Source organism: Mesitornis unicolor, unplaced genomic scaffold (assembly GCF_000695765.1).
Source record: "Mesitornis unicolor isolate BGI_N332 unplaced genomic scaffold, ASM69576v1 scaffold8227, whole genome shotgun sequence".
NCBI lineage: Eukaryota > Metazoa > Chordata > Aves > Mesitornithiformes > Mesitornithidae > Mesitornis > Mesitornis unicolor.
The window spans coordinates 23,924-43,277 of NW_010197042.1; the positions used below are offsets into that span (position 1 = coordinate 23,924).

Consider the following 19,354-nt stretch of genomic DNA (forward strand, 5'->3'; position numbering starts at 1 on the left):
CAAACAGAATTTTCAGAAGCACTCAGTTTCAGTTTGCACTTAATCTTTCTAAAAGCAGTAGCAGTTTTATAATTACATTTAATGAAAGCACAATTACTCCATGCTTTTCCTTGAACATACATTTAAAAGGGAAGTTTGTGTTCTGCAGACCACTTGATTATATTGACTTTTATAATTTATGGCATCATCTAGAGCCTTGGGTAAATGCCCCTTTTACCCTGATTTTTGATACAGCTTGACAGAACAAACAGTAGTGAAACCAATGTGTTTTCATCACGGGACTCTCTCAAGCCCTGCTCAGCAGAAGGGCTCTGTTTGCTATCCATTCCTTAACCTCTAATGATTTCTGCTATTCCTTCACCTATTAAAAAAAAAAAAAAAGAGTTCAAAATGGAAATTCAAATGGAAATAAGTCGGAGGGTGGCCTATTGGAATCTAAATCAGGTCCAGAATAGCACCCTTATTTTTACATTCTGCTGTGGTGGAGACTAGAACTACTTGTAAAAGAGATGAGAAAACCAATTAGATATTACAACCCTTGAAGTGACAACTCACTGCAACTAAACAAATTTTATAACGATATAAAAATGTCTTATACTTGATATTAATGCATTAGCTGTTTCGTTTTGCCTTTTCTTGTAAAGAAACTAACATAAAGTTAAATTATAACTATATATTCCATAACGCCCCTAGTAAAAACGATCTGCTGTTGTTGTCATTAGCTGATTCAGCTCTCTTGACTCCTGCTATTTTCAAAAACTACAGAAATCAGTAACCTGTCATCGGGAACACATACAGATAACTCACTATATAGCCATCTCCACAGTCAGTGCGAATTAAAAACATCAGGAAAATCTTTTTGTTTCTATTAATAGGCTCAAGTCATTCTTCTAATTGTTCTCCTTATTGCCATTGCAAACTTTTTTATTGGGACAGTCATTCCTACCAACAATGAAAAGAAGGCAAGAGGCTTTTTTAATTACCAAGGCAAGTAACTTTGCTATCTATCATAAAATAATACGGTCTCATTCTTTTCGGCTTCATACTGAGTTAAGGATTCCACTGAAAAACGTCCCAAGATCAGGATCTTCTGCCCAAGTTTAAGCAAGCTTGCAAACCAAGGGAATTAATTTCCTCTTTCATTCTGAGTCTGTCTCTCTGCTGCTGAAGCTGATAGCACAGTTAGCTGCAGCTTGAGTCATTTATGTATCAGCAGAGCACACACAAACTCTTCACAGAGCCGAGTGCCAGTGCTGTAGTGACACTGCTGTCACTTCAGTATGGATCTGTAGCTCCTAGATACAGACAACCACATCCTACTGGGGACCAGACTAAGGAAATCAAATCCACTTTGCTTATGATACGAGACAGATTCAAACCCAGTCGTCCCGAAGTGAAAGACTAGCTTATTCGCCTCCTTCATTAAGTAACTTTGGAACCAAATCCTGGTGGTATGTTTCATTTTCACCTATTTTTTGCAGCATCAATATTTGCAGAAAACTTTGGACCAGATTTCAGAAGCGGAGAAGGATTTTTCTCGGTGTTTGCCATTTTTTTCCCAGCTGCCACTGGCATTCTTGCAGGAGCCAACATCTCAGGAGATCTGAAAGTACGTACTTCATTAACTTCTTGATGCCAGCTGTAGGCTGGAAAAAGAACAAGGAAAGAAAATATGAATCAACACCGCGTTCAGTTTTAATCATATCTTGATTTGGGAAGCAAACCCCTCACCTTTAAGTACCTGCTTTATTCTTTAAAACATCAGTTCACATTTTCTCTCATAATGCATTATGGCTATTTACACAAATTACAGTATTCAGATTTGGGTTGCTGTATCATTTAAAAGCATGTTTCAATAACCTGTAATAATATAGCATTAATGGTCCATTAGCAGCACGTGACATAAGAGAAATTACATGTGTGTCTCTTGGTCCTGTGCTTTTGCAAAATCTCCTAAAACATCGTCCCAGAAGCAGACCTGTAAAGCCCTGTACTCACAGGAATCAGTGGAGACCAATAGCTTTTTCTATTCAGGGTCAGGGCAAGGGCAAAGCAAGCAGAGAATTTAATGAAAGCAAGTGTGTCCCAATCCCATGTCACTACTGGTGCTCAAAGGAAGAGCTGCAGGTTTGCAGCTGTGACAAAAGAAAAGAGTCTGAAGAGAAAGGGAAAGGAGGTCCAAGGGTGCCCAATTGTCTCGCTGTGGCCGTTCTGTCAGGTACCCACTGGTATTTCCAGTGCCTACACATACTGGTGAGTTACAGACAGAAATTTAGTCTTAACTTCCAGTCCCCTCTGGTTTTCATGACTTTGCGGTCTATTTAATGCAAAAAGTGTTTAAAGCTAAATGTAAAGGTGAAGTAATTCAAAGCTCAGCAAAGCATTTGGTAAAACATCTCTAGTAAATGTGGAGCAAATGCATACTTCACAACGCTACAAGAAATTCAGAAATACACCAGGGGGATCCGTAACTCAAGTCTTACAATCTAATACTAAAAAACAGCAACAACAAAAACCAGAGGAAAAAACCCAACGAAATGCCCCCAAAAACCCCCAAAACAAAAAAAAGAAGTCACCAAAAAGCTTGGGCTCACACCTTGGTAACCCCAGCACGTCAAGTGAAGTTATTTGGCTTTATATAGACCCATTGTCCTGTACACCTTAGGGATTCAACCGAAGCTCTGTTGTTCCTGTATCAGCACAGTAGTCACAAGTTCACCAGACCCCACCACCCCTGACAGCCAGTTCTGTTTCTCACAGAGCTGCATGCTCATCTCCTTTGTTTTCAGAGGACCACTTCTGGAGCCAGGCACAGGGAAAAATATGTATAAACTGAGCCACTAATAGCATCTATGAGATTCCATTTTTAATTAAAAACCCAAAAATCCTTGTACTTCTGTCCACTGAGACCGAATCAGCCTCACACAATCTCCATCCTTTTATCAAACAAAAATAATTCTTTTGCCGTATATGGTTCTCTCTACACGTGGCAAGCTCCCAAAGCAGCAGCACTTCTTCCATAAGCTATGTGAAAGAGCCTGAGCAGACCAAGGGAAGCAGTTCTCCCGTTGGCTCTCTGTGGTTGTTTCAGTCTGGCAAGAAGTGGACTTCTATAAACAAGTCCTCCAGGCTGCAGATTCCCCGCCGAGCATGTTTAGAAGCATCAGACAGGTCTAATTAAATTAACCAGCCTCTCCAGATATCTAAAAGACAAGCTAAGTAGTATTTAAAATGTGTAAAATTGACTAACCAAACTTTCTTTAGAACTTGCTTCCAACACCTACGCACGCTGCTGTAGCCCCTACGCGCTCGAGTGGTGGCCCAGTCCAAAGCCTGCTTACAGAAACAGCTGGACTTCCTGGTGACTTCAGTGAGGTTCGGAGCAGGCCCTCAAAGTGCCAACATAATATTAAATATGTGTTTAGTTATTGATAAAATGCAAGAGTTGTAAAGCTGTAAAGAGCTTCAATCCTAAGATTTAAGGCTACAGTGTTTAAGACTGCAGCATGAGACTCCGAAAGAGTGACCTAAGACTTGCACATCAGAACCGTATAAATTAGTTTCCATGATCTGAGGGCAAAGGTGTTATGCAGCTGAAGTGACTCTGCAATTATTTTTCAGCTCAATAAATCCTTACCTCATTTAAAAATTATATTAATTATTAACACAGTTAAGCCATCCGTGTTTCACGTGACACTCCAAATCTGTATTTTAATTTTTTCCCATGCAACAAGCATAGTTATAAACGTACAAAAGTCTGTGGCTTAAAATGTATTCCATGCATCTTTGACTTAAAAAGATCCCACTAAACCAACTTAAAGACCATTTATAGTGCTTCCTAGCACGTACAAACACACACTAAATTGCAAGGTGGGCTGGTATTCAAATCCCTTTTAAAATTACAATGTATAATGCAGATCCTTGGACTCTACAGCTGCATGATCCAAGCTGGTATTGTTGTGAGCCAGTCGGTAAGCACTGCAACCTGTTCTTACTAAATTACCTGAATTAAAAGTGAAAACAGTGAAAGGAAGCAGCCTGCTATCAAGACAACTAACGATTCCTAGTTGCTAAACACAGAAGTGCTCTATTCTCTGCAGGGTGACTATCTGCATCTGTCTTATCTGTTAACCAAAAATGGCTCAGTCTTGTCATCCACAGGAGTTTGACGGTTAGTTCGGTAACTGTTTACCTATTATTTCATTAAACGTTAAAATAAAGCCCATTGCAATGTAAAGAGAGTTTGGAGCCCCCAGAAATGCGAGCTCAGGACTCTCCTGCTGCTATAAACGTGAGCTCTGCTCCTGCAGACCCTTTGCTGTGTCCAGGGTGGGAGCACGGCACCACAGGACAGCTTCACTACCTACGTGCTGGGACAGAAAACGCTGGAGCAGGTCTAAGTGATAAAAATCTGCCTTCTAAAGGCATCTTCTTATCACAACGTGGCAGGACTCTCTAGCATGAAGATAATATCAGAGTGCAGCACACGAACTCACAGTGCTTTTTGGGTTTTTTTAAGGATCCACAAAGTGCGATACCCAAAGGAACAATGCTGGCCATTCTGATTACAACGATTGCTTACATTGGCGTTGCAATATGTGCAGGTAAGTACAGAACCTGTGCTTCATCGTTAATTTACACAGTTAAAACAGTCTGAAAGCCTAGCATTCAAATGAATCATTAACCTCATTGCTTTTTCATCCTGTGGATTTATTATGTAGAGAAATTGTTGTTTGGATTTTACTGTATGTAAAAACAGTGGGGAAAAAAGCAATTGGCAGAAGCAGAAGTCCCTGTTTGGTAGCTGGATTTTCAGATAACTTGTATGGTTATTTTTGCGTTTGATTCAGCAACAAAGATAACTAGCACACAGGATCCATGGGCACCACAGTGACCAGAGGGACCTCTGATCAATCTGCTGATCTTTTCGTTCCTCATTCACATTGAGATTTCACATGGCTTCTGCTTGCTTTTGCCAGTCTCACCGAGTACTCCTGAGTAACAGGGTGACACGCACATTTTGTATGTTACGTGCCAAAGACAGAATCAATTACCTGTCCTAAAGAAGCAGCCCTGTGTGACTCGGTGCTCTGCAATATGGGAGTGTGAGGTAACAAAACTGACACAAGAATAAAGAGGAGACCTGTACTGAAGCCATGAACTGTGCTGAAGGAATATGCAATTAAATTCTCATTACAAGGGTACGATAAATCTCTGTTCAAGAAGATGTTTTTTCTTTTCTATTTTAATAGTGCTGTAAGAAAGTGTAAATGACACTCTTCCTTATGAGTGAGTACCTCAGTACCGCATACATTGTGGGGTACTCCCTTTTCTGGGAGATGAATCTCAAGTTGTCTTCATTTCTGTTGGTCTTGTACTTTATGCAAAAGGCAGAATACTCAATTCAAGCTGCAGCTCAGGTTATTGCATTATTTGGATCTAAATTGCCCCTGCAATTAAAGTTGAAGTAGTAATTCTTCACTCTTTATTATAAATCCGTGTTAATGCATTGTTCTGCTCTCACAAGCAATAGCTGTATTTCAACTTCAGAGCTGTCTTCTTGTCAGTGCAATACTTTTTCTTTTTCTTTTTGTTTGCATATTGGTTTGCTAAGTAAGTAATGGTTCCTTTGGGACTCTCAATAACAATGTTTCTGACATATGTGAAGACACCATATAAACTTACGTTTTTGACTGCTAAAGATGTTGAGATCGGCACTCTAAGTTTACTCCACGTGTTTCTCCCCATTTCTGGAGGCAAACAAAAAAAGAAGACATCAGAAATATTAATTTAAAAAAAAAAAAGAATCTAAGTAATTTCTCCTGTTTCAAGTTTTTCTTACCATACTGGTATCAGTAGGGCAATGACAATTTGAGCAGCTGAGGATCTGAGTCTCTAAAGCACTTGTGTGCTCTTGTGAAACAAAGGAAAAGTGCACAAGGGCCTAGACCTACGGCCCTCGCTGACCTGTTTCCTTTGAGTACTGCACTTGTAAGAGTGGTCACAGGCAGACAGTATAGCTCTGAGTTAGCTAATTCACTGTTGATCTCTGGTTCTCCCCTCTCAGAAATCCGCTAGTTCTCATTAGTCAACTGGTTGATTATTTCAAAAGTAACGGAAGCAATCATTTGCTTGCAGACAACCTGAGAAAATAACCCACAATACAGGGAAGTAATCTCTGCCCAAGATGAAACATTGCTCTTCAGGATGAGACTGCAGCAGCGGTTGTACAAACTGTGCAAGAGTCAAAGAGTGGCAAGGACATTCTTCAGATGTCACAAGGAAGGAAAATAATAACAATATATCATTGTTTCCACAGCCTCCTGCGTTGTGCGAGATGCTACTGGGAGCATCAATGACACAATTGTACCTGGAATGAGCTGCAATGGATCATCTGCCTGCAGCCTGGGCTATGATTTTTCCCGATGTGCAAGTCAGCCATGTGATTACGGGCTGATGAATAATTTTCAGGTTTTAATGAGATAATATGCATAACCATAAATAACCTACGAATACATAAGTACAAACACACAAAACCATTATTTGCTGACAACTAACGGCAACAGGGTACCCACATTTATCTAAAACAGTAAAAAGCTCTAGAAATAATCAAAGGGAAAAGTTCCCTGCATTGCACATTACCTTCACACTGCCCACCACTTCACTTACCCTTCCTAGCACTCCAGTAAGGCCTTAACCTCCTCTTTCAACAAGTACCACAGAGCAGCTTATGCTGTAACATCTTCAAACCCAAAATCTAGACTTAACAGAGACCTCAGGAACTCCTGCCAGATAAGCAACTCGCCTCGTTGCTCTTTACACATGGATGTGATTTACCTCAGGGGTGCTGTGGTCACTGTTGGAGGTTTGTGTCACGGCACAAAAAAAATGGAGTTCTGACTTCTGAAAAAAAAAAAAAGCATCCAAAAATAGTCAAGGGAAAAATCAAGTGAGAAGTAATGGGGTCTTTCTCCTTGGCCAGAGAGACACTGCCATTTTCAATCATCAAAATAAAGCTTAGGCAAAGCATCAAAGCAAAGCAGTTCCTCTGCAGCCTGACAACCACGGCTCCCAGCTCAGCCCCAGAGGCTCGCAGCCTGCGAGAGGAGCTCGCCACCCACCTGCACTCGCTTTTCAAGAGGCCATTTGTAGCTTTCAAAGTCACTTGCTTTTTTCCCAGCTGGCTCTGCTAAATGACAGGGCTGGGTACCCACCTAAAAGGGATGTGCTGTCTCTGCAATGGACTACTTCTCCTTCCTTTCCCGATCATTTGCCATCCTCACTCCCACCTCAGTTCAGCTGCCCAGACCCTGGGCAAGCCTGAAAATCAGTGACCTCCCTACAGCCATAAACAGAGTTTCACTTCTTGCATTTCTCTTAGCTAGATTAGAGTCAGAAAAAAACACATCTTCATTTGACAAGTGTCTAGAATTAAGTGGTTTTTACTTCCTACACACCAAAAAGCATCTGGCAATCACATCTCTCCGCTTCATCTTTTAGCTTCCTTGTCTGGTGCTTCTCAACAACCCTTTTGCTGCAGTGGCCAGTGCAGCCCCTCTGTGAGGGCAGAGAGGCCTGGCAGTGACCGGCATTACTGCCTGCAGCACAATCAGGCATTTTATCTCCTTTTTAGCCATGTTAAATAATTAAGGAAAAAACCTCCAAACCAAAGGAAGTGCCTCCAACCACATTTCATACTTGGGTGCTTTTTCCCTGCTGTTTCCATTTTTCCCTTCTTGCTGCAAGCTATTTACCCTTCGAGGAGATGCTGTCACTTACAGCAACCAGTTAGTAAAGGAGGTGAAAAAAACCTCACGGAGCACTTGTCTGCCTCAGCAGATAGCTGCGTATTTGTATAATTGTCTGGCTATGTCTCTGTTGCTTTTTACTAAACCAGAAATAATAGTATTTCCCTACTTCACAGTTGGTGTGTAATATATTGAAATTAGAACTGTGACAGGCAGAGACACGTAGAAACAGTGCTTAAATGGCTCTGTGATTAAAAAGTGTATGCAAATGCAAGTCTGACTATTCTCTTTTCCTTAATTTTTTTCCTAAAGGTGATGAGCATGGTGTCTGGCTTTGGGCCTCTCATCACAGCTGGCATCTTTTCTGCTACTCTGTCATCAGCCCTAGCATCTCTTGTCAGCGCACCCAAAGTTTTCCAGGTAAAATTAACCTTTCCATTTCCTTATACTCTGCTTTACTTCAAAGATGTAAAATGTAATTGAACTTTAAGTTCCAAGTGGGATATACGTTTAAGCAACACTGACACATGCAGGAGGAAGAGGCCATGGGACAGAAGGATAATCTGTACAACTTACACCAAGCTACTGATTTGTGCTTTGGGTTCTTTCAGTTTAAACTCTAGCTATTCGGTTAATCTTTTTTTTAAATACTGAATAAGCATTAAATGCCTGTGTAGGATATTAGCTTATCACCTTATTTGTAAGAATCACAGCATACCAGGTTGAAGGGACCACAAGGATCATCCGGTCCAACCCCTCAAGGTAAAAGTACAGTTTAAATGAGATGGGTCAGCACCTGTCGAGCTGACTCCTAAAACTGACCAGTGTAGGGGAATTTACCACTTCCCCTGGGAGATTGTTCCATGTCTGATTGATCTCATGGGAAACAAATTTCTTCTGGAGTTCAATGGGAATCTCTCCAGACACAACTTGTGTCCATTGCCCCTCGTCTTTTCCATGGGACTCCTTGTTAAAGGGAGTCTCCATCTTCTTGGTGCCACCCTTTATGTCCTGGTCCATGGTGATAAGGTCCCTCTGAGCCTTCTGTTCCCAAGGCTGAAGGGGTCCAATTTTCTCAGCCTTTCTTCATACAGCAAAAAGTTTACGTGCCATAGCAGTAGATGCACTTGAAGTACTAAGATAGATTTAATTTCTGTTTAGCTGAAGCCTAGAAAGCTGTCACTCACAGACAATGAATTTCTTCTGATGCAAGAGAGCACTGCTTAACAGAATTAAGTTCTGATTTGTCTACCAGGCCCTTTGCAAGGACAACGTCTACAAAGGACTCCACTTCTTTGCCAAAGGATACGGAAAAAACAACGAGCCCATCAGGGGATATGTCCTCACTTTCGTGATTGCTATGGCATTCATTTTGATTGGTTTGTATATCGTTACACACCTGCTATAATCTCATGTTTGAAGTTATATAAACTGATATTTCAATACACTGCTTAGCTACGGTTAGAAGAATTTCTAGCCAGGTAAGCTCTGACATGAGCCCAAGCACCCTCAAAGCCCAGGCAACCCCGTTATTCTTAAAGAAGGCAAAAAGAAGCCAACAGAAGCTGCAGTAAAATCTCAGCACCACCATACCCTCGTTTTCAAAGATGTGGAGTAGGTGTAGCTCCTATTCACTCCACTGGAAGATGGCAGTGCTCAGAACTACATCAAATAATGCAAAGTCACCGCCTTTGAAAATGGTTTTCCAGTTTATATTCCGTATAGCTGAGGTAGTTCTGAGATAAGTAGGAAGCCTACACTGCCAAGCCTTCCCCACAGCTCCAAAGCAAATCTGAATTTGCTGACATCGGTGGTAGAAAATCCCAGCTACCACATTTAGGGGCGTGTGGATTTTAAAATTGGGTTTTCCAAGAACTGAAATTCAATTTGTGCGACACCAAGGAAATGAGAAGTTCAGCAGAGAGAATTCAGATTGCCATTTAAAGAGCAAAACAGCAAGTTTTAATAAGTTCTGTGTGCAACACATCTGTCCTCTCAATTATGTATTTAAAATTCTGAAATGCACACCAGGTCTACACCGTTAAGAGCCAGTCTGTAGAATCAGAGTACCAAGTATAACCTTATAATGTTATTAAAGTCAGCATCAACAGACACTACTTAATATGAATGAAGATCTATCAAGGTGGCCTTAAATTAGTACTACAGGAAAACACCCAAGCTCTCCCTGAAGGACAAATTCAGATAGTATCCAGATTTAATACACCATCAAGAAAAACCTATCCCAATCCAGGAAACCGGTGCCTATGTCATTCCTGTGTGTGTGTCTTTCAGCCGAACTGAATACCATTGCTCCCATCATCTCCAATTTCTTCCTGGCTTCCTACGCTTTGATTAATTTCTCCTGCTTTCACGCCTCATACGCCAAATCTCCAGGTGAGTCTCCATTCACCAGTGATTTAAATGTGGGCCTCATAGCCTGATCTCTGCAAGCTTTTGACTATGTCAGAGAAAGCTACAGTACCTGCAAAATGTCTAAGTATGAGATCTGAGGTTTTACTGCTCTTATTGAATAGGATGACTTTTTATTTATCTCCAAAAGGTGAAAATAATGGCTCTGGTCCTTACATTCCCTACAGCTGTACAGGATGAGAACAACTCTGGTGGATTCCCACTGGAATAGAAAAGCTCCTCCTCACGGTGGTTTTTTCCCCCCTCACTACCACACAATGTGGTGGATAAAAACCTATGCCAGCTCTAGCCACGTAAATCAAGCAAGCTATAGGGGGAGGACATTATGCCCTTGTCCTCCAAGTCTACAGGGAAATTTACAGGAAAGGTCAAAGAGACCAGGAATTGCACTGGAAATGCACTGCCTGGAAGGGCACACGTAGAACAAGCACAGGACCACAGCGCAGCAGTGGCTGGTAGCAGAACTGTAGGGTGAAGCACAACAAGGTCCTGGTCAAGGGTAACTTGAGAGCCCCTCTCTACAGTTATGCAGCAAAGGAACACACTGGTTTTCAGGCTTGTGAATAAATAATTCTTATCCTCATGAAGAAGGGGCGATCCCTTAAGGACTAAAGTCAATCAGCTGAGAAACACTGGTTTTGGCACTCAGGAAAGACAATTTCCTGCCACTGTGAATCAATTACTCAATTCAAGGAGCAAGGAACACGTTTTTAATTTCCAGTGTGAAGAAACTGCAATAGTGACATAAATGCCGACATCAACTTCCTTCCTATAGATCTGCGTGGTGCCATTTGTTCAGAGGGCAGAAAAGATGAGCACTTCTGCTAATTACCTGCACAGCTGAACAAATGCAGATCTGCTCTGCACGGCCTTGGAGCCGAGTGAAAATTACCTCTGTAGACTTCATGTGTGTGCATCTGACTCTGCTCTGCCACTACTTAACATTTCAGACAGAACTGCAGCCATTTTTCCTTCCTCGTTTCCTCCAGATAATTTGTGCCAATTCACAGTGAAAGACCACAATAATTGCAAGGCTGCAGGACAGCAAATTTCTTCACAGCAGGACCTTCCCATTCCCTCATTACAAAGATGATCCAGGATAGGGTTGCTCAGCCTCTCCTCGTATCTTCCGTGTTTTTCCCCTCTCCAAAGCATCTGCTCTGTAGAACACCTGGCAGAGACCTGCAAACCATGGAGGCTCACTGCTTGCCTCATCATTTTGATTGCTAGGAGGGGGGTGGATTCAGTGCTGCAGCTGAAGAGCAGCAGGAAAAGTCAATTGCAAATGATTTTATTTTTCTGCAGTGAGGCCAGTCGATTTCCAAGTTCAAGACGGGTGCACTGACAGTATTGGGATAAGCTCTCCTCTCAGCAAGTGTTTAGCTTTCATTAATAAGTTTTATGCATATGCATCAAAAGGGACAGTAGCCAATTTCCTCGAGCTACAGGAAAATCTGTTTTCAGTTCTGAACCAGTGCCCTTTAAATTTGGCAAAAAATACATATAAATAGAATGGTTACTCAATGCCAGGCTGGACAAAGCAGTAAAATGGGTTTGTAGTAAAAGGCTTGTGAGACCTAATACTCGATGTGTACAGAAATCTACATCAGCCACCACCCAGAAGTATCTGTCGATGCCTGGGAACTTGCAGATATCACTCCCAGCCCTTCTGACAGAGCCTGAAACAGACTGTGCATGGCTTTGTATGTGCAAAATCAGTGAATCACCATTTGATCAATATATATTTCATGCTCTTCCACTTATCTCAATTGTCTTTGAACAGGTTGGAGACCTGCATTCAGATATTATAACATGTGGGTGTCACTTTTTGGAGCCCTGCTGTGCTGTGGTGTCATGTTTGTCATCAACTGGTGGGCAGCTCTCATCACTTACGCCATTGAGCTCTTCCTATATATTTATGTAAGGTATAAGAAACCAGGTAAGGCCACAAAACTCTTATTTTGTGTATATGTTAAAGCATCCAGACTGGATTTCACAGGAATCAATTCTGCCTACAGAATTAGACATCACTTTTTCTCCAGTACCTTTCTTTGCAGGGAAGTCTGGAGTACTCCATTAAATCCCACTTTATGTAAAACAGATTGATATGATAGTCTAGTGAATTTTTGCCTGTTTAACAAGCACTTCAAGTATGGTTCAGGGCTTTGTGTAAGCATTCCAGCACACCAGCTTATTTCCACCATGTCCTTACTACATTTGGGTTTTTACTTGAGTATCATTCACGATTTTTTTCCATCCACACACAAAACCTTACCTGAGTTTTGCTGTGCTCTTAGCTACCTCATCTGGGGTTCTCACTCCAAATGTAAACCTGCTGCCCATTATACAACAAAAAGCTGAATTACTCATGAACTGATCATCCTCTAGCACCTCCCTCCAATTCCTCAGTAAATCAAGAAAGACAGCCACACTTTACTGCAGGAAAAAACTGCTTGGTAGCTCAGCAAACCACAGGAGCTGTCCTCAGAAACCTGTGCACTAATACAATACAGCACCAGTATGAGACTGCCCAAAACTGAACCAGGTCCAAATGTCAGTGCTAACCACCTGAATTACTTCTGCAGTAAAAAAAATACATAATAAAAATAGAAGAGGCGAGCTCCCCAGCAGATGTGCTTTCATTGCAGCCTGGGATAGCAACACTGGTCTAAGCCTGCGTTCTTTTTTGTGTGCATTGCTGCACTGCTGTGTGTCCTCCCAGTCTGCGCTCTCATACCCAGTGGGATGGCCTGTGGTTCTCTTCCTGTAAATACCCACAGCTGCAGGAGAACACAGCTGTCCCAAGAGATGTCAAAAGCATTTGAGGATTTCTGTCTTTTCCTAGTTTACTGTCAGTACCCTTTGCTGCAAAGCAGCAGCTTAAAGCTTGGTTAAATTCAAGCTATTTCAAATACAAAAGCTATCTAATTCCTGCTTGCTACAAGAGTGACTTTAGTTTAGCACGCACTTACCAGCAATGGAAGGGTTCAGAAAAGACTAATATTCCTTAGAAAAGGCCACCTCTACACAAACCTCCACTTAGTTGCACTAAGTATTAGCTTTGTATCTTGACATAGTGGGACTTGATCTGCATTCATGTGGATCTCAGTGTGGAAAGCTGTTTCTTATCTGTCTCCATCCACCAAACAGCTGCACAATAACGAGAAAAGATGTACATGCCAAAATTGTTTTTGGAGAACAGTTTTGGCCTGTATAGAAGAACTGAGGTAATTGGAGCAAGCAACATTCCTTCCTAATGATTTAATTTGAATTTCTTGAAATTCCACACAAAATACGAGACTCATGGCTGTCCCTTTTATACATGGGAGAAAGATAAAAGTTAGTGGAAAAGAGAAGAAAACAGTTTTTAAGCAGAGACAGAATGTTCCCTACCATTTATTTGCCTGTTTGTTTTTGCATCACACGATGAAAACCTATTCTGTATGAAGCTCAAAGAAGGATAGCCCTGTGTCTATGAAGCATGAGAGAATACACCCTGCTTTGACTCACAGATAACACGATTGCTGAACTTTGCAATAGGACACATGGAAAAGTCCATGGTTTAATCTGTATTATTTTTCTTTATTATATGCAGAAGTAAACTGGGGCTCTTCTACACAGGCTCTTTACTATATTAATGCCTTAGACAGCGCTCTGGCATTAACTGCAGTGGAAGACCATGTGAAAAATTTCAGGTAAGCTTTCCAGCGCACAGTAGAATGGCTTATTCTGCACAAGGACATCACCCAATTAAATACATCCACTTTTTTCCTCCTGACAGACCCCAGTGCATAGCATTAACAGGAGCTCCTATGACCAGGCCTGCTCTGTTGGACATCACACACACTTTCACAAAGAACAACGGGCTGTGCATCTGTTGTGAAGTGTACACGGTAAGGTCAGCTCGGACAAATCTGAGCATTCAGCAGCAGCGGGTGCTGCAGATCTCCATGACACAGTCCACTCAGCGTTCCCATTGGTGCCAACTGGCATCTGTGCAGAGATGTGCATGAGAATGACCTTTGTCGTAAGTGACAAGAAAGCAGTCGGCTAAAACAGAGCCTGCTGGTCAATGCCTTGTTGAGATGCATTCCAGAGTTTCCAGTAGATGGTCCAAAACTGGTTTTTAAAAATAAAGCATTACAAGGAAAGATTATATATATTTTTAAATGGACACAGCAAGGCTTGAGGGGTAAAAATAAAACAAAAACTTGAAAGATTATAGTGCAAGAGTCAAATTACCCAGGCTCTGTTTGCAGCTTTGTCACTGATTTGCAGTGATGGAGTTTGGCGAGTGGTTCAGCTCTCTTTGCAGTGGTTTCTCCAGAAGTGTAACAGTGCTAGTTTTGAGGATGAACGTGCTCTTCTGAGGTCTAAAGAGAGGAGCAAAGTATGCTTCTAGATATAAAAACACAGGAAATTATGTACCTTAAAGGATTAAGATCTTGTTTCTCATTAGGACAGAACAAAAAGAGATGGGTTTGTAGCATCGAGGATAAAGTGTATTTTAAATATTGCAAAGACCTTTTAATTTTGAGAGGGGAAAAATCCCCCAGCTCATAGCACCAAACAAGCTGCAGAATCCACCTAACGGAGTCAGTCCAGGCAAGTGAATATATTCTTTTACAGGAGTGTAGGAATAATTCATTTGATGCTGCCACATTGCAGAAAGGGCATAGAGATCTCCCTGTGATTCTTCCCAAATCAAATGAGTCTATGAAGAGTGAATAGTCCCAATCTTCTCTCCTGTAACTATTGTTAGCTTTCTCACTGAATTCAGTAAGCATAGAATCGATCCTAACAAGATCCTGAGACCACGCAGCTTCCCAAAGTTGAGTTCCAGCAAGTCTTCTGAATTCTTAGGCACATTTCCCTAGTATTAGTGCTTTCTATGGAGAACTGAGATTTCATTCCTGTCTAGACAAAAAACTAAGTCTATTTTGCTAGCATAAGCATTTTCATTGTGTTTTGTGTATTTGTTTTTTAATTATTATTTCTTCAGCAACTTAAGATAAATTTAATTTGCTTGGTAATGAAAGTGTGACACAATGAACCTTTGTGATTCGCATAAGAAGTGGATGATAACGTTACTAGGGACCACGCTGAAGAGTGGCTTACAACAGCCAAGATCAAGCTCTTCTTAAGTGACACCCATTAAACCCAAACAATCTCTAGCAAATTTACTACCACCAAAGAACAGAGCATGATCTCATTAAAGGAGGATCTCGTGGACTCTCCCATCCCTTCCCTTGTACTTCCCAAATAGCCATAAGGAGTTAAGGAAACATGCATGAAGGACAATGTCCGAGCAAGCATCAGCTCAGGTCACAACTCACTGTTCACATGTGTATCATTCTAATGAAAAATGGTGCAGGTCGTTTCACAGCTTCTTTCCATCTAAAACCTAGAAAAGAGCATTGAGAAAGTCTATTTTGAAGGCCTTGCCTCCTTTTCTAGCAGCAAATGCCAATTCACTGAAGATAAGTGCACTGCAGCTATTTCTATGTCTATATAAATGTACAGCACATCCCACTTTCTTCTAGGAAGGCCAAAAAAAGTTTCAGTAAAGGCTGAAAAGTTTTGAAATGAGGATACTTTGAGTTAACATTCAAAATCACCTTCTAGAAATTGATTTTGAATTAAGTGATCCTTCCCATACATTTCGTTCCAGAGAGAACTGCTTTCAGTTCAGGTTTTACACTCCTCCTGAATGGGAAATAAATGTTGAGCTTACAGTATTTGCTACGGACAAAGAAAAACAAATCTAAATCTCCCTCAGCTCTCTTTTAAGCAGTTTCCCAGCTTAGCAGAAGCAGCTACCATATACTTTAAATGCAAAAGATCTAAATATGAATTTTGATATACAATCTCCAGAGCATGAGTTTACCAAGCCTTCTTAGTTTTACAGTATAGGACATGTCTACCAATTTCTCTCGTTATCTGTTCCACTGGAATCAAATTTGCAACTTGCTCGCATCCTAAAACCCACTAGAAACTTTAAAGTGCACAAAGGAATGAGTTCTGCACAAAATGAAACTCTGCAGCAAAGTTCAAAACGATCTGTTTACAACAAAGTAAACCAGTACCACTTCCTGAGTCAGGCGCACAGGAACACTCCCTGGATTCCAAGTGTTTCCAAGCCAGCTCCATCCTTCTGGCACACGTAATCACTGCTTCTGCCTCTGGTGTTGCTGGACACACTCCCACAGGTTATAATTCTGATCTCCTATTCTGCCTTAGAAAGCAAAACCTGCCCAGCCCGATAACACTAAAACCAGCATCTGAGACTCCCGAGCATCCCTCTCAGAGTTTCATCTTCGCTGCAGAAGACCTGGATTCAGCTTCCTACAGACAACATGAAAGCAAACAAACAAGGCCTAGCAAGCCTTAAACTCAAACTTAAGAGCAGAGATTTTTTTTAAATCAGTTAAATGAATTCCAGATACATGCTTCCCAAACTTATTTCAATCTTTCTAAAGGCCACGCTTGCAAATTTGATGTCTCCCCTGGGCCTAATTTTTTGGGGATCCACTGCCAGCCCATTCTCTGCTGCCAAGTCAGTGTATCATGTCTCCCGACTTGGACATGCAAATGGATTTTGTCTCATTAAACTGCCAGATGACCGCTGGAAGAGCCTGGTGACAGAGGCTTTTGCAGCTTTAATTGTGTATCAACAACCCTTTTCCTTTACTATTAGTAGATAGGAGCTTAACCGTGTATACTTAGGTGTGGTGAAACTTGTTTACATAGTCGAGTCAGGGAGGGACTTTATTTCCTTCGAGATGCTTCATCATACCTTAGATATTTCTTTAAGATGTTACAATCCATAGCAGTCCTCCTTGCTGTCAGAGTCACTATATTTAAGTAGCATTAGCAGCCGCAGCCCTCTTGAACAGAATGTGAATTACGTTAGCAGCACACTTCTTTTCAAAGGGATGAATCTCTGTGGACCCTTTTTGGAAATGCATTTTTCTGACTCTCTCCATTCACCTCCACAGCAGACTAGGTAACTCCTTCAAAATCACTGTGTGATGTATAATACAAAGCCTTCTTAATAATATTTTATTGTATCATGCAGGGACCACGCAAGCTGTGTGTTAAGGAGATGAACGGTAGCATGGAAAAAAAGCAGGCCTGGCTCACAAAGAACAAAAGAAAAGCCTTTTATGCGGCAGTGGCAGCTGACAGCTTCAGAGATGGAGTCAAAAGTCTACTTCAAGTAAGCTTTTTGTTTACAGAACACGTAGAAGAGTGTTACATCAAAGCATCCCTTTATGTAAAGCATTACTGTTTACTTGTTAAGAAGTCCTATGTATATATGGATAACGTTATAAACAGAGAGGGCATTCTGGGGGTACCTGTATTTATATTACAGGTTTTCTCATAAAGACATCTAGTTCTGGGCTATGGAATTATGAGACAAGGCAGACTGATCCTCTCATAAACAAGGCACTATTATAAAAAAAGAGAGGCATCTACCGGGCAACATACGAATGTCTATGCAGCCAACATTTGATACACTTCAAATCAATTCTATTGTTTGGTATTATGCAGAATATTAAGTATCTGAGAATATTTTTGCATTAATTGAGAACTGAAAATGTGTAATATACATATTCTGCAAACAGAAAGGCGGCCATCTAAATAAGAGTCTGCAATATTTTTCTATTACTCTAAGAATACAGCAGATAATTTCCAACAGTCCCTCTAAAATGGCCTTAATGAAGACACAGAGGCGCTGTTTTCCTATTTCCCATCCCCCTCTCTCTCACACATACAAATATTAAAACCTACAGGTACTGAGGCAAAATGTTGAGAACAGTCCCATCCTTTGCACAAAATGCACTGCTGAAGAGACATCAGTGCAACCTGAGAGTAAAATACTTTGAGTAACAGCCACCCCCAGTAGCCTACCGGGGCTCTTTGTGCACTTGCTGAATGGACAGTACAGTTGAGCAAGATTAAATATGATTAATAAAGATCAAAGCCTCACAGGCACACTTCATCTTGGGTTTATACATCATCTCAGGAGATCCTTCTGAGGCCTTTGAGAACTGTTGCAGTCTGATGATCTCTTCCTTTCCATTAGTACCTGAACACTATTGCCAAAGGCAGCTGCTGGACCACAAATAATTCCCTTGCAGCAAATAGAAGGATATCCATATCATCATTATTGCAACCCAAGGACATCTGCATTGCTTTGCCAACCTATTACTCATTTCAACATGGGTAGTGCAGATGTATCAGTGCTACTCAAAAAAAACCCAAAACCCCACCAAGGTCCTAGCATTTTTAATCTATTTTCTTTTTGCTAGTAGTAAAAATTGGCAAGTGTTACAGCTTGACAAGCTGGTGTATTTGTGGGTCTCCTCCCAAAGGTTCCCAAGACATTGAGTATTTAGGTTTCTATAAAAATTAGGTTAGCTGAGTCTAGATCTGACAGCCCTTACCTGTTCAGGCTCTAGCATCCAGGCAATCCAGCACCTTGACAAACCATTTGCTCTCCCTGTTTATAAACTGTGATTTTATCTATCAAGCATGCTGAGCTAACTTTGGATAATCTTTTGCAAAGAATACAGCAACAGAACAGCAACAGTTTTCAAGTTCAAGATAAAAGAATGTTCTTAAGAGAATACGCCTTCTCTGCGCATCCGAGGTGTTGCAAGAGACTTCAGATCCAGCTCATCTATTGAGTATTCCAAATCTGATAAAAGCTTTATGCTATTATGTCAGAGTGAGCATATAAACAGTGCTTGAACTCTCTGCTGATTCCAAGTTATTGAACCATTTTAATGAGAGCATGTCAGAAGAAATGCAAATGAATGCTAATTTAGCAAAACTACATTTCTGCCATCTAAAATTATTTCTAGTCGGAATGATTAAGAGCTAATCTTTCTGCTTTCTGCATGGGTACGAGCATGAAGGACATTCATGAAATGCCATCTAGTTGTAAGTGTCTCCAGAACATTACGTCGGTTATCTTTTGCCATTACTTTTCTTTTACACTAAAAGCACTTGTGTGTACCTTCTCAAGCAGTGTTTTAATATTGTTAGGCCTCAGGCTTAGGTAGAATGAAGCCAAACACCTTGGTGATCGGATTTAAGAAGGACTGGAGAAATTCCACTGCCACGCAAGTTGAAAACTACGTGGGCGTTATACAGTAAGTCACGGTTCA

At 41.1% G+C, this 19,354-nt stretch overlaps 1 protein-coding gene across 1 annotated transcript in view; it reads left to right on the forward strand.

Annotated features, from left to right (window-relative positions):
• Positions 1-19,354, forward strand: part of SLC12A1 (solute carrier family 12 (sodium/potassium/chloride transporter), member 1) — a gene marked incomplete at its 3' end in the record, with an annotated part of 38,378 nt that overhangs the window by 13,006 nt on the left and 6,018 nt on the right. Inside the window, exons 7-18 of the mRNA XM_010188667.1 lie at positions 876-987; positions 1,482-1,609; positions 4,520-4,604; positions 6,320-6,471; positions 8,061-8,168; positions 9,004-9,127; positions 10,041-10,142; positions 11,962-12,117; positions 13,774-13,873; positions 13,960-14,071; positions 17,257-17,397; positions 19,233-19,339. Coding sequence (XP_010186969.1) covers positions 876-987; positions 1,482-1,609; positions 4,520-4,604; positions 6,320-6,471; positions 8,061-8,168; positions 9,004-9,127; positions 10,041-10,142; positions 11,962-12,117; positions 13,774-13,873; positions 13,960-14,071; positions 17,257-17,397; positions 19,233-19,339 — 1,427 coding nt within the window. The remainder of the gene's footprint in view (positions 1-875; positions 988-1,481; positions 1,610-4,519; positions 4,605-6,319; positions 6,472-8,060; positions 8,169-9,003; positions 9,128-10,040; positions 10,143-11,961; positions 12,118-13,773; positions 13,874-13,959; positions 14,072-17,256; positions 17,398-19,232; positions 19,340-19,354) is intronic.